The following is an 18987-nucleotide window of genomic DNA, read 5'->3' as shown; positions in this document are numbered from 1 at the left end:
TAAAAGGCACAGATTTAGAGTATGTCATTTAGGCCAAGAATCAAATTCTAACAGAAGTATTGGCAAAGGCTACACTCTCCTCTATAATGGCACCTTATAAGTTTGGGATATACCCCTAAACACCCTAATTTCCCTTGGTGTAGTTCTGTTTCTAATGATTTACTTTAATTTTAAATCTATTTATATTTTTTTTGCCCATACTATCATCTTCTTCTCTGAAGGCTAAGAAGTCCTATTGAAACATGAGAGTCTCATAGGAGAAGTATAGTGAGGAGATTAGTAGTTTCAGAGTTAAATGACTTTGGACTCTTTTCCTTTCCTTAGAGAAGTGAAGGACTATGGATATGACACTAGACATGGTTTTACTTAATGTTTTTCTATTACAAATAAAAGTTCACTGAGAAGAAATAATAGTACATATAAAAAAAAAGGATCAATAAAATATTAAAAATAAAATGTATCACTGGGTTCTAATTCTAATTCTAACACTTACTCATTCTGTGACCTTGGGCAAGTCAGTTGACTTCCATAAAGGGATTAAAAAATATTTGCTTGGGCGGCTAGGTGGTGTAGTGGATAGAGCACCGGCCCTGGAGTCAGGAGTACCTGGGTTCAAATCTGGTCTCAGACACTTAATAATTATTTAGCTGTGTGGCCTTGGACAAGCTATTTAACCCCGTTTGCCTTGCAAAAACCTAAAAAAAAAAAAGAGGACTTATGGAATAGTAGGAAAATCCTTCCTTCCATAAAAAATACTTGCTCTATCTACCTGAAATGGGTTATTATGAGGGATACCATGTGTAAATAGATAGCATGTATAAAAGTGCTTTGAAAATGATATTAGGGGGTGGCTGAGTGGTGCAGTGGATAGAGCACCGGCCCTGGAGTCAGGAGTACCTGGGTTCAAATCCGGTCTCAGACACTTAATAATTACCTAGCTGTGTGGCCTTGGGCAAGCCACTTAAGCCCATTTGCCTTGCAAAAAAAAAAAAAATAACAAAAAATATATTAGGCCTATATAAATGCCAATTTATTCATATAGGACATAATTTCCTAATGTATAAAATGAAATTTGTAAGAGATAATCTCTAAGTGTAGATTACACTTCCAGATTCTAATTTTAGAAGGGATTTTGCATGGAAGTGGTAGTTTAAAATAGTGGATCCTTACCCTGAAGTGCTTGTGGCTCTAAGGTTTGCAGATCAGTTATGTGACCTTCGATAAGCTGCCTCTCTGGGACTCAGTTCCCTCTCTGTAAAATGAGATCATCAGACGATTTTTCCCTGTAGTTCTTTTCACAGTCCTATGAATTCAAAGAACAAATGCTGCTACTGTGACAACAATACTCCCTCTTGTGGCCACAGGGTGCTATGGTTGGATGTCAATTTTTTTCTTTTTTTCTTTTATCTTTATAGTTTTCCTTTTAAAAAGACCAAGTGAACAATGTGGGCAATGGAAAGAGTGATGAATCAGAAGTCAAGAGATCTAAATTTTTTTTTGGTTTCAACTTAATCACTCAGTTTTTGAACAGTTTTTGATTTTTGAGTTTGTTTTCAGCAGGAGGGAGAAGAGAGAACAAGAGAGTATGGAGCCCAGGGAAGGAAAGGAATAGGATTCAAGGATTGGGGGAGGCTATTGAAGGGTAGAAAACAGGCTAAAATTGAACTATTTCATATAGAATCCATATTTAAAAGAGAAAGTAAGTCTAGAGAAAGAGTAACTAGGGAAATTGGGACAGATGGAGTAGATGGAGGTTATAGGGAGGAGAGAAAATAGGTTTATGGAGTGGTGAGGCCCAGGGAGGGATGAAATAGATTACAGTTAAATCCACAATGTAATGCTTGTATGATCAAGGCTTTGGTCCTCCCTGTATGCAACTGAGTAAAAGCATGGGTCATGACAGGAAGCCTGTGTAATGGTGCAAATAGGTGGCCTTGTCTCCTCCCTGTACAATAGTTGCGGGACCTATTGTCCCCAGGAATACCTGGTTTTTTAAGAGACATCAATATATGTTTGGAATACTGAAGTCCTCAATAACAAGGGCATATTATGCATACTTTCTTCAATCACCACTCTTTTTATCCATTGTCTGCCTCCTCATTGCCTAAAAACATGCCCATCTCTTCCCCACCTTCCTACCTATATTTTCCTACCTTTTTTTGGAAGTCCTTCCTTCCTTTTCAATTATACTTCTTTCTCCTAATTCCTCCACTTCCTCTTCTTCCTTTTCCTCCTCCCCTAGGACCAATTTCCTCATCTCTAGGAAAGGTCCAAAAATTGGTTTAGCCATTCTGGAAAGCGATTTGGAATTATAGTTCACCAAATCACTAAACTGTATGTACCATTTGACCCTACAATATCATTAATAGCCTAATATACCTTAAGGAAATTAAAGACATAGGGAAAAGATGTACATATACAAAATTGTATAATACCGTATTTTTTGTAGGTTCTCATAAGTTTGATAATGGATGAACAAATTGTGAGAAATGCTTTTTTGCTTCTTTTCTGATGAATTTTCCTCCATATCAGTATTTTTGAGTTTCAAATGATATATAAATCTTTCACTTCTACCATAGATTCATTTTTTCTAATTTCCTAATTGAACTCTTTTCAATTCTGGATTCAGAATTCTAAATCTGACATATTTATTCCTAATTTCTTTGATGGATTTCATTTCCCTTTTGTATCATTCTACAAGTTCCACATTGTTCTCTGATCCCTTAGGAGTGCATGGATTTCTGTATTTCATCAAGGATTCATTTACTTTTATTTCGTATTATCTTTCTGAGAGCATTGTAATTTTTTTTTGAGGGGGAAAGGAACTTAGTACTTAATATTCCTTCTAAATTATAGGATCCACTTTATTGATCTTTGTGCTCTGAATTTTTTTTATAGAGGATTGCTTTTCCTTTGAAGTTTTTAATGTTTAATTTTTTTAAAAGTACATTTATGTCTTTCACTTTCTAACTCATCTCCTTTTGCTGATGGGTATATCCCCTGGGCAAAGCAGATTCTTTGCAATTTTGGGGATATAGAATTCATTAAAATGAGTTCCTGCCATGAGTACCCTCTGAGAAGACAGATCTAGTCCCAGCTATGTTTCAGTCTCCTTTCCTTCAGGTTCAGTGAGGTCTCTAATAATTTAGTTAATCCCTTGATTCTCATCTTTCTCTTCTTGTGGTTTGGCTGAATCAGGATATGCTCACCCCTGGCCCCCAAAATAGAGAGTGCATAGATGTTGCTGGCAGAGTGTCTGCAACCTTAAGTGTTCCTACTCTAGGTCATGTTCTTAGAAGGTAGCAAGTTTTAAACCCAGTCTAACTGTGGCTAGGCAGAATCAGTGTCTACCATTTTTTTCAGCATGGCAGAGACTTTGGAGATGTATTAGTCAAGTCTCTGAAACAGGGAGGTATCACACAATGGACCCAGGCACAAACCTTTGAGTCAATTCATATCATTAACCCAGTAATGTGGAGCCTAGTGGGAGAAGGGTGCTGAGTACTTTTAAAGATCAGAAGTCAATTTTAATTCATAAGAATTCTGTTATGTTGATATTCACACTTCTCTACCCTGAAACTACCCTGGGTTCTAACAGGTGAGTTTTCTCTCATATCTTGTCCAGAACCAAATGCCCATCCAACTTCTGGGTCACTAGTTCTAAACTTAGACTGTATCTCCTATGTTCCAGCTTCCCTTTATATATTTTCTTCCCTCTTCTGGAATGTAAGCTACTTGGGGCTAGGACTATCTTGCTTGCTCGTATTGTATCCCCAGCACTTATCACAGTGTCTGGCACATTTTAAGAACTTGATAAATACTTTACCTAATTTTGTCCAGGGGATCCAGCTATAATTACCCTAAATCTGGTACAGAATTCCTCCTCACCTCTTTTTTGGAAGGTTGAGCATTCAAGAAGTCTGGAGAAGGCTTTTGATCTGCTCTCTTATTAGTTATGTCACCTAGAAGCACTCAAATGATGGTATATGAATGTAATGGAATATATGAATGTGCCATAAGAGATGATAAATATGATAGATTCAAAGAAACTTGGAAAGACTTACATGAACTAATTCTGAGTTCAATGACCAGAACCAAAAAAACAATTTGGAATAATTTATACATTTAAGATAATACATTTAAGATTATACATTTAAGATAATAAATTTAAAAGACTTCAGAACTTTCATCCAAAAAGTAACCAAGAGTGATTTTAAAAAATCAGTAATGAAGCATACATCTTCCTTCTTGCCACATAGAGATCATAACTAGAATTATGAGACATTTCTTCAGATGTAGCCAAAATGTTACTTTGCTTTGCTTATTTATACATGTTGGGGGGGGCACTTATCTGGGAAGAAGAATTTGTGGTTGGTGATAGAAGAAAAAAGCATTAACAAAAAACATTTAAATATACAAAGGGGGTGGCTAGGTGGCAGTGGATGGAGTACTGGCCCTGAAGTCAGGAGTACTTGACTTCAAATCTGACCTCAGACACTTAGTAATTACCTAACCGTGTGGCCTTGGGTGAGTCACTTAGCCCCATTTGCCTTGCAAAAAAAACCCCAAACTTAAAAAAAAACAAAGTATACAGAAGAAAACAGAAAATTCATAAAGGCAATGTTGTTACTTTTTTTTGCTAATTTTAATATTGTTTTTAATATACATATAACATAATCATTAAATTAATATACACATTAAAAACAAATTACAGGGATGGGTAGGTGGCACAATGGATAGAGCACCGGCCCTGGAGTCAGGAGGACCTGAGTTCAAATCTGCCTTGCAAAAACCTAAAAAAAACCCAACTACATATTAGAAGCCCACAATTTAATATACGAACTCATTTTGGGTTATTTTTTTTTTTTTGCAAAGCAATGGGGTCAAGTGGCTTGCCCAAGGCCACACGGCTGGGTAATTATTAAGTGTCTGGGGTGGATTTGAACTCAGGTCCTCCTGACTCCAGGGCCGGTGCTCTATCCATTGAGCCACCTAGCAGCCCCATAAACTCATTTTTGTTCTTTATCTATTGAAATGTTTGCTGATAACGGTTAAGCTAATGATAATTAAAAATAAAAAGAAGGAAAAGGTCTGAGAACTGCTCTCCTGGGGAAGGAAGAGGATCGCTACTTGGGTTGAGGGTGAGCTGGACGTCACTTGTGGTTCCTCCCGACTCTCAAGGTCTGTCACTCCGCCAGGGCTTTGCTCTGGCCAGTCTCCATTCTCCGATGAGGTGCGATTAAAAGGAAGGATGCGGCAACCACATCTGGAAAAGTTCTGTTTTCCTAAACCATGTTCCATGGCAACAAATTAAGAAACCTCTGGCGGGTGGAGGGCAGAAATGGAGTTCTTGCCTTGAAGGAGCTTGATTTCTGTCTTGGTCTCACGTGTGTGCCCGTGTGTGTGTCTATGTGATATTTCTGCCTAGAAACCGCCCCCGTCGCCCCGAGCGAGCTTCGAGGAAGAAGCGAAGGTCCCTGGCGCCATATTCGGAAGGAACTCTCCCGAGGCGCAAAGGTGCGGAGCCGGGACACGGGGCGCCACGCGTGGGGAGCGCCCCCTCCCCGCCCCCGGCCTTCACGCCCCGCTGTCACCCGGATGACAATGCGACTCGGGAGCACGCCAGGTGGGGCGGGGGCGCACTCAGAGCGACGGTGGCCGCGAGGACTTGCGAGCACGCATGCGCCCCGGCCAGGCTCGGGTTGGTGGGCCAGCCCCGCCCCCTCCCGGAGAAGCCTATGGCGTGAAGCGAGCGTGCCCTGCGTCGCCCGCGGCGGAAGCGCGTGGCGTGAGCTTCCTGGATGCCGCGCGCGCGGCCGCCTGGCGGAAGCCCGGCCCCGCCTAGGGAAGCTGTGACCGCGACCCGCCGAAAAAGCGCTTTGTTCTCGAGGTTCTCGAGGGGCATTTTCCCCCCGGAGGTCTGGCACTCCACGGACTCACAGTCTTGTGTGATAGCTTAAAAAAAAATTTCTCCCCGTCGGCCTTGACCTTTTTCCTTCCTCCTAGGCCTGCGTCACTTCCGGCTCAGTCCCCACGAATAGGGCGTGGCACTGCCACGAGCTAAACGCCCCCTCCTAGCCCCGGGGGCCGGGGTGCGGCCCAGAGCCTCCCGCTGGGCGCGGCCTCAAATGAAGGCGATCGCCCTCCGGCGCCACTCCACAGGTGCCGCCCCCCCAAACCGGAACTCTGGAGCCGCTCACGTGGCCGCGGGGCGGGCCTGCGCGGAGCACGTGCTTAGCGCGTCAGCACCAAAGGCTCCTGCGAGGCCTGCGAGGCCCGGCCCGGGCTGGCGGGGGATCCCCATAATGGTCGGCCCAGTTTTCCTAGAGCTTGCGTTGTCCATGACGAAGTCAACAGGGCAGGCTGTAATGGGGCGGCGGTCCGGCTGCGCCAGCCCACCTGGGGGCAAAGCTGGAGGGGCGGGTGGGGACAAAGGGGGCCTCTCGGGCGCAGTCAGAAGCCCCGGACCCGGCTCTGAGGCCAGGACCAGCGTAGATCTGCAACGTGGCCGTGCTGATGCTTGCAGGCCGCCTCAGGATCAGTGGAGGGCTCCTTCGTAGCCGCGTCCACATGCCTGCCCACGCAGCTGGGACGGGTGGTATAGGTAGGTGGCTGCCTAGGTGCCGCAGAGGACTGAAGCAACATCGGCGTAATTGCACATGTTGAATTCCAGAAACCCCCATCTCCATGGCTCTTACTATTTATTTTCTGATTGGTCTTGTGTAGCACAATGAATGCTCAAACCTCAAAGGTGGACAACTCGGGGAGAGAACAACTTTCAAAACTCAGGATTGACAGTTTTTTTTTTTTCCGGGCTGCTCTACTTATACAAATAAACTGAGATTTTATAATCACTGTTGGGTCCTTGGGGACCCAGGGCCTTTGAGTGGCTCCTTCTTCCAAACAGACAGCCCCAATTATCACCAGCATCAACAGACTCAAAGACGAAACGAAGAGAAAGATTCAGGTCACTATGTAAGGGAGGGAAACTCTGGAGAATACCATGTCTCTCATATTCTTACAGCTTATGGAGGGATCCCTACTAGCATCTGACCTTGAAGTTGAAATCTCAAAAAAAAAGCAAAGCAAGGAAAATAATATATTTACTACAACAATGTAAATAGAAACAACACAAAATAGAAAATTTATAAGCTTGGTCCCTAAAAAAAGATAAGAGATATCTCCCCTCTCCTTTATAAAGAGATGGGAATCTACTGGTGTGGAGCATTAGCACTGCATTAAGTGCCAGATTTTCCATATATTAATTGGTTTTAGTGAATTAAAAAAACTTTTTAAGGAATAACTTTCCCAAACAACTCTAGGAAATGTGGAAAGATAAATAAGGATCTATTTTTAATGATACATATATGGGAGTAATTGACGACAAAAGAAATTTTAAATGGGAGTTGAGTGGGGGTAAAGGAGATTCAGATTTTTGGAGAGTTGTGAGAAAAGGTGAGGCTGCTTGGAACCTTAAGGTTGGGTATATCAGGCTATAAGTGATGTTATCCCAGCACTCCTTGGTCAGAGGTTGGATCAGTCACTAGATCCCTTGGCAGATCACTAAATTTTCCTGTTTTTAGTGGTAAATAGGAGGGTTAGGGGTAGCTATGCCTGTGGCACAGATTAATCTGCATGTTGGAAGAGCATGGCAATTCTTAGCTGGACTGGGTCTGAAGAAGATTGAAGTAATAAAAGAAGAGAGATGGTAGACAGATGTCAAACTCCATTACTTTTTCTTTAAAAATACTTTATTAATGCTTTCCCCCCTTTCTTTATATCACTGTCACTTCCCAATGAAACCCTCCTCTACTATTACTAAGTGGAAGTATCCCTTTAAATAAGAACAGTTGAGAAAACTAAACTAACATATTGGACATATTTGAAACTATATTCATTTCACATTTATAATCCACCACCTCTTAGCCAAGAAGCAGGGAAGCATGTTTCATTCAGTCCTCTGAAGTCACCATTGGTCAATACATTAAGCAACAAGGACCCCTAAGGGGAAAATTGGAGGCAATTGAAATTATCATCACTTTGACCAGAATCTCCTCTCAGACTCATATGGAGACAGCTTAGGGCCCTCAACCCAAGAACCTTACGAATAGCATTACCCCACATACCACCAGATCCACTTCTAGCCCCAAACCAACTATCATCGAAGAGAGAAATCATTGTAGAGAGCAGGCCCACCTTCCTCATCACCACCAGCAACAACCGCTAACCAATTGCCACCAATAGTAAGACAGGCACAGGAGCCTTGGAGTTGACAGCATTCCCCAGACCATCAGTCCTGCTTCTAGTCCAGCACTAACAGCCATTACCCAAGGAAACAACTGTGGTGGATAAAGGACCAGCCATTCGAACCAACTGCTAATGGACTGCCTTCCACAGGGCTGCCTAGTTAACTTACCTGAAGCAGCAGTGTAGCCTGAGCAAGATAGGAGGCAGCCTGTGTTTGACAAGTGAAATCTTCACCACCACCTTGATCATGGAGACTGCCCAGGACATTGAACCCAAGCTTTCTGGGAATGGTAATGTTTCCAAACCAATGTCCATAGCCATTGGACATTGCTGGAAAGGTAGCTTGGCAACTGCTTCTGGGGGTGTTTCAGCCACTACTACTCAAAATCCAGAAAGAAAAGTTCTTGCCACCAAAGTCCTTGGCACTGTCAAATGGTTCAGCATCAGAAGATATTTTATCAACAGCAATGACATTTAAAAAAACAACAGCAGCAGTATCTACTTTGTCACAGTAAGAACTATAGAATTCTTCCATTGATTTGCAATTTAGATTCTGTATATATGTTGTCTTCATCTTGGAATGTGAATCCCAGCTAAGGAAGCTCCACCTTGCATCCTCTTTAGCCTCTGAGTCAATAAAAGGAGATAGAAAGACCCTTTATCACTGGCTATATGTTCCTTTTATGAAATCTTATCCTTCCTTTGGCATGGAGTATTCAGTATTTGGTTGGCAAAAGGATTTAATAAATGTAGTAGGGGGGGGGAAAGTATAGAGAAATAGGGACATGGGAAGTGGAAATATAGAACTAAAGGACTATGGAAATCAAAGTGTATGGGGTGAACATCTTTGTCCCTCCCATGTTTCTCCCCCAGTTTGCAAATAAACAGAATATTAGTGATGGAAAGGAAAAACATGAAAAGTAGTAGTATGAGAACTAAAAAGGGCAATAGAGAGTCCAGTAATTCAAGGAAATATCTAAAAAGAGTCAATACAACAATATTCATGGCTTCAGATGTCTATATACAACTGTTCGATAATAGGTAATAAAGTGACCCAGAGATCAACTCAAAAGAGGGTTGTGATGTCACTGTGATATCACTCATAATGAAAACAAATGACAAGAGAAACAGCTCTTATTCAGAAGGGACAGTGCAGTAGTGTTGTTTATTTTGAAATATAATCTTGTGAGATTAGGAGATTTTGAGGGAGGGGGAGGAAGCAAAAGCTGTCTTGTGGTTGGAGTATACTATATGCCAGTTATACACAAAAAGGGAATAGGTGATGAATTCAGAAGCAGCTTATAAAGCTGGCACAAAGAGAGTGGTAATGGGGGGGGTCAACTATCTGTGAATTGTTGAGATCCTTTTTCTAAAATCTGATGAATTATGCACTTAACTAAATTCATCAAAAGGTAGAGGAAGGGAACTCATCTCATTTTGGCCCAAGTGATTAGAACCAGAGAAGGGAAATAAGAGGACATCATAGATAGGGAGGAAAAAGCCAGACTAATGATAAAAACAAGATTTTAGAAGATTTTAAAGAATTCAGAAAAAGGATAGGTATTTTACAGAGAAAGTCAGCTTGACAGGGATGAGAATATTCTTAAAAAGAAATTGATAAAAACAAATTCTATGGAAAAAAGGGGGAACCATCTAAAGGGACTAGTGGAAATGCACTGATAAATCATTGAAAAAATTTAAAAAGATGTACTTAGAAGATGGAAAAAAGGGGAGGTAATTGAGGATAAAGACAAATGATCAGCACAATTTTATAATACCACTAACTTGCAAAGTCCAGAAAAGAGCTGAACCTTGTAATGAATGCTGATGATAATATAAAAGAGTTTTAAAAGATACGCTGGGGGCAAAAGGAAGATAAAGCTAAAACCACTACTCAGGGTAGATGAGATTATAATAGATGACAGAATTCTACTTCCTTTCTACTTTGGTTTTGCTTTCTTTGACAAGGCTAGGAAGTATAGAACAAAAATATTAAGTAGTAGAGGCTAGATGTGATGCGAAGAACAGTGCCTAACTTCAGCAAACACAAGTCACGAATCCAAAATGAACTATAGTTCAGGATGCTGAAAATTCAAATGTGATTGTTAAGCTACTGTCATTGATCTTCAAAAAATCAAGGATAATGGAAGGGATGCCACAGGATTGGAGTTGGGCAAATGTTGGCTATTTTTTTTTGTTTTTAGGTTTTTGCAAGGCAAATGGGGTTAAGTGGCTTGCCCAAGGCCACACAGCTAGGCAGTTATTAAGTGTCTGAGATCAGATTTGAACCCAGGTACTCCTGACTCCAGGGCAGATGCTTTATCCACTGTGCCACCTAGCTGCTGCTTGATTTAGTTTTTAAAGTGACAGAAGGTAGATTTTTAAAAGCTGAGTTTTTGAGCTTGACTAATTCTTAGCATTATTAAAAAGTTGGTTTGTAAACATTTAGAAAAATGGTGACAAATGCTGCACTGACGATTAATCAAGAGTTGGTCATGCCAAAGTAACTTCATTTCTTTTTTAGTTAGAATTTCTATCCTGATCACAGAAGAATGTTGTAAATAACAGTAAACTTGGATTTCTGTATACTTCGGAGAAGAAACATGCATAGAGTACTAATGGACCTGGAGTTGGAATGATCTGTTTAAATTCTTCCTCAGAATATCAGCTGTGTGAATGTAGTTCAACAGCCATTTCCTGATCTGTAAAATAGAATAACTGCTCCTATTTCAAGAGGTTGTTGTAATGATCAATTGAGATCCTTTGCAAATATCAAAATGCAATATAAACTTGGTTATGATTACTGATTACTACTACTACTACTATATTTCAGCATATTGGAGCAGGTGGGTAGAGTGTTCCAGTCCTGCCTTGGATACATAATGGCTGTTTATCTCTGGGCAAGTTACTTATCACCCAGTACTCTAGGCTATTTTCTAAGTCTATAATACCTTCTGAGGGGCAGCTAGGTGGCTCTTGGATAGAACCACTGACCTCAGAGTCAGGAGGATGAGAGTTTGAGTCCAACAGACACAACATTAGCAGTGTGACCTTGGGCATAGCATCCAGGGCCATCTCCAATCATCCTGATTCATATCTGGCTACTAGATCCAGATAGATCTGGAGGAGAGAAGTGCTTGTCATGGCATCACCCTGATGTCATGGCCTTTTTCAATAAAGGACAAACATCAATACCTTACAAGAAGGTACCAACTTGAAATAATTAAGAGAACTTCCTAACTCAGGAGCTCCCCATAACACTGAAATCACAAGTCCTATTCCTATATCATATTTCACCAAGGCATTTGAGAGTCTCTTATAACATCCTGTAAGCAAGATAGAAAAATATGATTGAATGAGTTTTGGAAGTTAGGTGGATTCAGCCAAAAAAAAAAGTAACTATTAGACTGATCATTGTCAAACTCCCAAGAAATCTCTACTGCTCTGTCACTGGCTTTATACCTTGACCTGTTCTACTTGAAGGTAAATCTAACATACTTAAGTTTTCAGATAACACAGCACTAGACAGGATAGATGAACTATGACCCACAAACATCCTCAAGACAAACTAAAATGATAGACCACATTGAATAAAATGACATCTAATAAGAGACAGGTGTCAAATCCACTAATATACACAGATCCAGGAGAGGGGTGATAAGAGTTATGTTTAAAAGGTTGCGAGCTCAGCATCAGTCCAAATTGTGGTATGGTACCCTCCACAAAAGCTAATGTGGTTTTAGATTGCATTAAAAGGAATTTAGCAGATTGTACTGGATGATAAGGTATGGATGGATTGAGATCTGCAATTGATAGTCCCACTGTGCTATACCAAACTCAAGACTAAATTTGTAGTCTATATTCAGCTCTGGGTATCACTTATTAGGGAGGAAATTTTCAGACTTGTCTATATCTACAAGAGAAGAACCACTATGGTGAGATGACACAGACATACAAGGATTATTTGATCATTTGAAAGAACTGGAGATGTTTGACTTGGAGAAGAGAAGTCTAAAGGGTAATGTAATAGTTTTTAAAGGCTGCTATGAGGAAGAGGAATTAAACCTATTTTTGCTTGGAACCAGAGAGCTAACTAATGAATGGAAGTTAATGAGAGTCAAATTTTAGTTTAATAAGGGGTGGCTAGGTGGCGTAGTGGATAAAACACTGGCCTTGGAGTCAGGAGTAACCTGGGTTCAAATCCGGTCTCAGACACTTAATAATTACCTAGCTGTGTGGCCTTGGGCAAGCCACAACCCCATTTGCCTTGCAAAATCCTAAAAAAAAAAAAACCATTTAGTTTAATATAAAGAAACATTCTTCATATATCTGTCCAAAAACTGAACTATCTTGTCTGTCTAATGGTAAGTTTCTTTTTACAGAAATGGCAAAGATGTGGTAGAGGAGTCTCCTGGTCTGTTTGAATGTATGTGAATAAGTAGTTAAGATAAAAATCCGGGGCAGTTAGGTGGCACAGTGGATAGACCACTGGCCCTGGAGTCAGGAAGTCCTGAGTTCAAATCTAACAATAATTACCTAGCTGTGTGACCTTGGGCAAATCACTTAATTCCCTTGTCTTAGAAAATAACCAAAAAAAAAGATAAAAATCCAAGATATCAGTAGTCAAAGATATTTTAAAACCATTAATGATGTAAACACTAAGGTTCCACTTCCCCCTATCAGATTGGCAAAAGTGACAGAAAGGGAAAATGGCAAGATGGAGGGACTGAGTAAAAACAGGTTGGGCTGTTAACTGAAAAGTAATTGGAAATTATGCCCCCCAAATTACTAAGGGTACTTTCAGCCACTGATACTATTCCGAAGTTTATTCCTCAAAGTGATGAAAGAAAAAAGACTCATATGTATGTTAGGTCCTAGATGTCAAATTCCATAATTTCATGACCTCTCTCGTCTTTCCTCATCTTTTGGATGCCCCTCCATCAATATATAACAAAACAGATACCAACTTGCCTGTAGAGACTGGAGACTGACTAGGTCACCTTGCTGCTCTCCTTAGAATGCAAGGAATGAATTGGGAGAGCCATCAGAAGGGATCCCTATGGAAAAGAAGGTGCCCATTTTGTAAGATGTTTCTCTCACCATAGGGCTGCTTTGAGGTCTAATTCTTTTCTAATACCTGCAGGTGTCACTACAGGGGGCTCCCCATCCTATTTTCCCTGGTAGCCTTATCCTTTCCACCAGTGTCTCCAGTTGCTCCTCTTTGTGCAATTCAAAATCATCCTAGTTGCCTTCAATATCCTTACTTAAGACTTTGGCTCCAGCCAGGCACTATTGTTACATATTCCCATCTCTTTTTTTTATTCCTATAAGAAGTCACTGCCTTATCCACCACTCATTAGAGCTAAAAAGTAGCTGGGTAAGAATATGAAATCATTTATTAAGGGAATACCAAGTATATGAAGTAGTTGAGGACCTACTATGATTTCTTAAATCAGGAATAAAATCCTGAGCCGGCCTTTCATTCAAGGAATTATTTCTTTTTTACTGAAAAGCCCAAAACTAAATTAAGAGAAAGAAGGGATCATGAAGTCCAACCCTTTCTTTCCCTCCCCTTCCCTGCCATTTACAGATAAAATAATTGAGATGTCAAGAGAAAAAAATGACTTACCCCAGGTCACCTAGACAATGACAGCAGCAGGATTTAAACCCAGGTTCTTCTGGTCCAGGGGCTCCCATTTGGAAAACCTGAACATTCCCATACCATCTAACTGCTGCCTTCTCTGCTGCAATTGCATCACTCTCCCTGGTAGGGTGAAGTTCAGAGGGCTTGGCTTGGGACCTCCTATCTTAACAGGTCAGAAGGAGCCACCCTCAGCATCTTTGAAAGGGAAGACCAGCATCCGACCGAACCAAATAAGTCAATGAACCAAACCAAAGTTATCAGAAACGTGTATTTTTTCTTTTAATAGTAAACCTCTTTACAACAAATATAGTGAAAGAGTTTTCAAACAAAACTCATAAGAACTTGAGGACTTTTTTGTCTTTTCTTATTGTGTAGAATACCAAGAAAGCATCACCATACAGCACGGAAAGAAATATTGAAAACAAATCAACAGCCACACACTTTCGACTCCCCTGCCCCCAGGACCCAGTCAGAGCCATAGGGGAGTGGGTGATTGTCAGGTTTGGGAGTGGGGGTAGGGTCAGGGAGAGGATTGAGTTTTCCACTCCCCTTCCTCAGACCTGGGTTGGGGAAGGACATGAGAGAATCCAGATTCTCCATCAAAAATAATCCAGCCCCAACCAATTCCATGCCTCCTACCAATGTTTCAAGGAAGAGAGGGCAGAAGGGAAAGTTAGGAGTTCCCAGGTTCAACTCCCCCACTTATGGAACCCTAAACTCACCCTTACCTCCCTCAAGGGATCCTGAAGAGTCAGTTAAAAATATATAGTGATATAGATATTTCTAGATACACTTTTACATCATCTCTGTCTTTCCAAACAAATAAATAAACAGTAAGAAGTGCATTGCTTCCTTTCTGTCCAAGGTAGGGAAAATTAGGGTTGGGGATCGGTCTCTCCGCTGTCTTTAGTGCACTGCTGTAAGGGGGGGGTGTTTTGCTGGGGGGGGGTCCTCTCACCCATCATCCCTGATAGCTGTCTGAATATTGGAGGGTGGAGGTAAAGGGTGTTGGCTGTCTCCAGTGGTTGCTTTGGCAAAATGCCCAGTTCTACAGGGAGGGGCTGGGAAGAAGAGGGGAGTTTGGCTAATGAATAAGGAGAGTTACCAAGTCACCAAGAAGGGCCAGGCTCCGAGGGGGACTGCTAAGCTGGTTGGAAAGCCCTGTGATCAACATCGGGATACTGAACTGCAGAAATGTAACAGACACACACTGAATACAGCATTCCACCCCACCCCCACCCCATTAAAAACAGAATCTCCCAACACACATACACACAATCACTCTGACTCACGCTCACCGAGATAATACATGAGGCTCATGCACATTCCCAGAGTTACCCAACATCAGAAATGCCACTCTAGGACAGAAGGCAAGCCTGAGGAGCACTAGACATGCTCTGGGGCACACGTACACAAAAATGGAGGGAAGGGGAGGAAGAGATTCCCCTGCGCTATTTAGTGGGGGGGGGGCTCAGTCTGGGAAGAGGTTAGTCTGGCCAGAAAAGGGGGGAATCAATCACCTGCAAGTGTTTATTGACCACCTACTATGTGGGCTAGTTACTCTGCTATGCGGAAGTGGGGCAGGGAAGGATGAAGGGTTAGAGATAAAGATGACTAAGACACAGTCCCTGCCCTTAGCTGGGAAGATGGGTGTGCTGGAGGGCCAATATACTCTAGGCCAGTAGTTCTCCAAGTGTAGTCTGAGGACTAATGACTCCCCTAAAAGACCAATTCATGAGGGATCATGAGCTCAAAGCAATTTTCATAATAATACTAAAATGTTTTAATTTCTAATATGGTAAATATGGATATATATATATATAAACAACATAAACAAAAGCTCTTTGGAGTCTCCAATAATTTTAAAGAATCTTAAGAACAGAAAGTTTAAGAACCACTGCTCTAGAGGAATTAAGAAGGAACGCTCACTGAGACATGGGATTTATTCAGGAGGTAGGATTGCATGTATCTGGGCTTTGGAGTAAAGGACAGCACATTACAGGGATGAACACAGAGAGGTAGGAAAGTCCAAGGCATGCTGGGAGATAGGAAAGTGCCCAGTCTAGCTGGAGCAAGACAATTGCTTTAGAAGGTAAGGTTGGAAAGACAGGACCAATGGGAGAGCCAGGCGGGACCAGCCGCAAAATCCCCCTTATAAATGGACATATAAAAATAATCAGTATTTTAATTTAGCAAGTAAATATAACTCTCTGAGTAGAGAGAATGTGAGGTCCATAAAGACAGGGATCTTGCCTTATCTAAACTGTATCTCTCCCAGCATCTGGCATACCATAAGTGCTTAATAAACGCTTATTGAATTAATAAATGAATGAATGAAGAAAGAAGGGAGCTGGTTGCAGAGAGAAAATAAATCCATATAGGACTTTTGGGAGAAAAGAGTTGGGAAGATCAGGAAGCTGAAATGCTGGACAGCTGGTCACTTTATAAACATAAAAAGACAGGTATGTGTGCACATGTGTATATGCACACGGACATACACACACACACCACACACACACCACACACACACACACACACACACACACACACACACCTCTGCTTCAGGTTTCTCCCCCATGTTAAGTTTCAGAATACTGCCAATGGCTAGGTCTTTGAGGTGGGTAAATACAGTCACTTTATGGAACTAGGCCTCTGCTACCTCTAGTTAAAACTGTGAGGAGAGACCCAAGACAAAAGCCCCTAGCCCTTGGGCACTGGGGGCACAAGCCAAGCATCAATGTCTGAAAAGATGAGGGAAGACAACTCAGTCCTCCTCACTGCCTCACCTCTGTGAGTAGGTATGGAAGTGGGGATGCTAGGGGACTTCTCCCAGCTCCCTAATGATCTTAGATACAGCCAAAGATCCAAGGGCCTTGAGCTTTGGCTTCCTCTCTGCCCCCCTCCCCCCAGTTGCAAATATCTGGGGAGAAAATGAAAGGGGCAAAAGTGGGGCAAGGGGAGGGCAAGAACACCAGTAGAAGAAGAACAATCTCATCTGTACACTACGGGCCGTTTCAGAGTCATTATTATTACAATATACTTTGACAAAAATAGAATTTCATTTCATATCAATACAACAAAAAAACAGTTTCCTGGACTGTTACATAGCCAACATTTCCAAAGTTGCTATTTACAATTACAGTAGCCGAGGGAAAGATGGGGTGTGGTGGTGGGGGACTGGGGGAGAGGAGGTGGTGATGGTAGTAGGGAGCAGGAGGTAGCAAGCTGGTGGGGATGGGGAGGACCAAGAGAAGGGGAGGTGGGACTTGGGAGAGAGGAGCAGGCTGGGGTGGAGCAAATCTAAAAAAGTGGGTCACTCTAGGATACAACTAGCATTGTAAGTGAGGCTTGACAGCTTCACTCCAAACCATCCCACAGCCTGGCTCTGGGAAACTGTGAGCTCCCCCAGGGCCCATGCCTCTGATATATAATCATATATGAGCAGGGAAGTGAGCACATCTCTCCCCTTTCTATGACCTCTATGATAAAATGATATTCTGATCCTTCCTGACCTTAATGGGCGCCTATCTGTTAGCAATGATGCCCAGGTCCTCCCCAAAATCCTAGTGTAGCCTTTCACTGAGCTAGTCCAGGCCTGCTAGGGTTAGGGTCCAGGGGGAGGAGGAGGAGGAGGGCCTAGCAGGTGCTTACCACCCTCAACTTTTTTCCCAGGGTCTACCAGCATGATAAGACTGGTTCTGCCCCACCCCCTTTAGGTTGAGGCTTAATTTGAAAGGCCAGCACCAAGGGCAGAAGGATGGGTTTGGGAATTGGGGAGCCAGAGTGAAAGGGGTGAGTGAGGGAAGGGATGCTATTGCACTGTTTATTTTAGAAGAAAATCCCAGAGGAGGGAAAAGGAGGCCTCCACTGTCTCTCCACCATCAGGATCCCTCCAATGCCTAAGCAGGGGGTAGCTCACATCTCTACCCCCCACACTGTGCTGTGAGGTGAACCCCTATTCTGTCCCCAATCTCTTCCACTTGAAGAGGAGAGACTCCGAAGTTCCTCCAACTTGGGGACGGGGGGATCTCTTTCTATCCCCCCCTACACAACTTTCTAGCATATTAGAATATCTCTCCTCCAGGATGTCAAGACCTGCTGTATCCCCTGCCCCTTAGTTTTGGAGAATGCAACTTAACATGGATCAATGAAGGATGGGGATTATTCTGGAGTTCCAGGCCTGAGCGCTCACCCCATACCTAAGCAGCCTTGGGACATATGAACAGCATTGGAGAGGCAGAATTCCGGGGGGGGATATTAGCCCCAACTCCAGTCAGCCCTCCTGAGGCCCTGCAGCACAAGCAGAACAGTGTTGACCCAGGCATCCAGCCCACAGCCCCCAGGTCCAAACTAGGTTCTGGGATTTCAAAGTCCATTTTATGGGTTTTTTTGGTTACTTCCTCTCTCTTGGGGATGGGGGTGAAGGGAGGTTTCCACATGCAGGGCTCGGCTTCTGCCCCATCCCAAAGTCTTTTTGGGGCCCCCCTCCCCCCCTGCAGCATATGTGTACAACGTGCAAATTATCCCCCCCAAAAAAAGAGTGTTCCCCCCATGAAAACGGAGGGGAGAAGAAAGAGAAGGGGAATGCTTCCCCCTCCCAGAAGCGAGAGTTCAAATTAAAAAAATAATAATAATAATAATATAATAATAATAATAATTATACACAAATGTAACCGTCAACAGGACACGGAGCACGAGAAAGGGACTAGGGGTCGAGCGGGGAGGAGCCCGGGACTGGGAGGGGCGGTGAGATTGTCAACTCTTCAAGAGGGAGGTTGATAGAGGAGGGGGAGATTCGTCACTTTAATGTCTGTAGAGAGAGGAGATGTAGAAGGAAGGTATAAGGGAGTGCTGGGTCTGGGAGTGCCCTTTCCCCAAGTCCCCACCCTTACTCCTGGATGTGACCATGCCTCTTATGGAGAGGTCAGCTCTGAAGGGATGGAGATTAGACAACTAGAGCTCCCTGGGGAAGGGGAAAGGGAGATGAATTTAAAACACATGGGGCGGTGGGCAGGGCAAGCAAGATGATTAGAAAGGTGCTAATGCTTTAAGTGAAAGGAATAGATGGAAGCTAGATTTCAAGAACTTTCAAAGGG

The 18987-nt window shown here is 42.5% G+C and overlaps 1 protein-coding gene across 8 annotated transcripts in view; it reads right to left on the bottom strand.

The window, feature by feature from the left end:
- Nucleotides 1-18987, bottom strand: part of MEF2D (myocyte enhancer factor 2D) — a 118636-nt gene that overhangs the window by 60260 nt on the left and 39389 nt on the right. For 3 of the 8 annotated variants that reach the window (XM_074223211.1, XM_074223213.1, XM_074223210.1), the window contains exon 12: nucleotides 13877-18701. In XM_074223211.1, coding sequence (XP_074079312.1) covers nucleotides 18690-18701 — 12 coding nt within the window. In that variant the 3' untranslated portion in view covers nucleotides 13877-18689. Of the gene's footprint in view, nucleotides 1-1170; nucleotides 1304-6417; nucleotides 12525-13218; nucleotides 13305-13876; nucleotides 18702-18987 lie in introns of those variants that run through there. The other 5 variants (XM_074223209.1, XM_074223208.1, XM_074223207.1 and 2 more) reach the window with 4 other exon arrangements.

The sequence above is a fragment of the Macrotis lagotis genome, chromosome 2 (genome assembly GCF_037893015.1).
Source record: "Macrotis lagotis isolate mMagLag1 chromosome 2, bilby.v1.9.chrom.fasta, whole genome shotgun sequence".
Classification (NCBI taxonomy): domain Eukaryota; kingdom Metazoa; phylum Chordata; class Mammalia; order Peramelemorphia; family Peramelidae; genus Macrotis; species Macrotis lagotis.
Note: the sequence above shows the minus strand (reverse complement) of the source record. Positions and strands in the feature narration are given on the sequence as shown.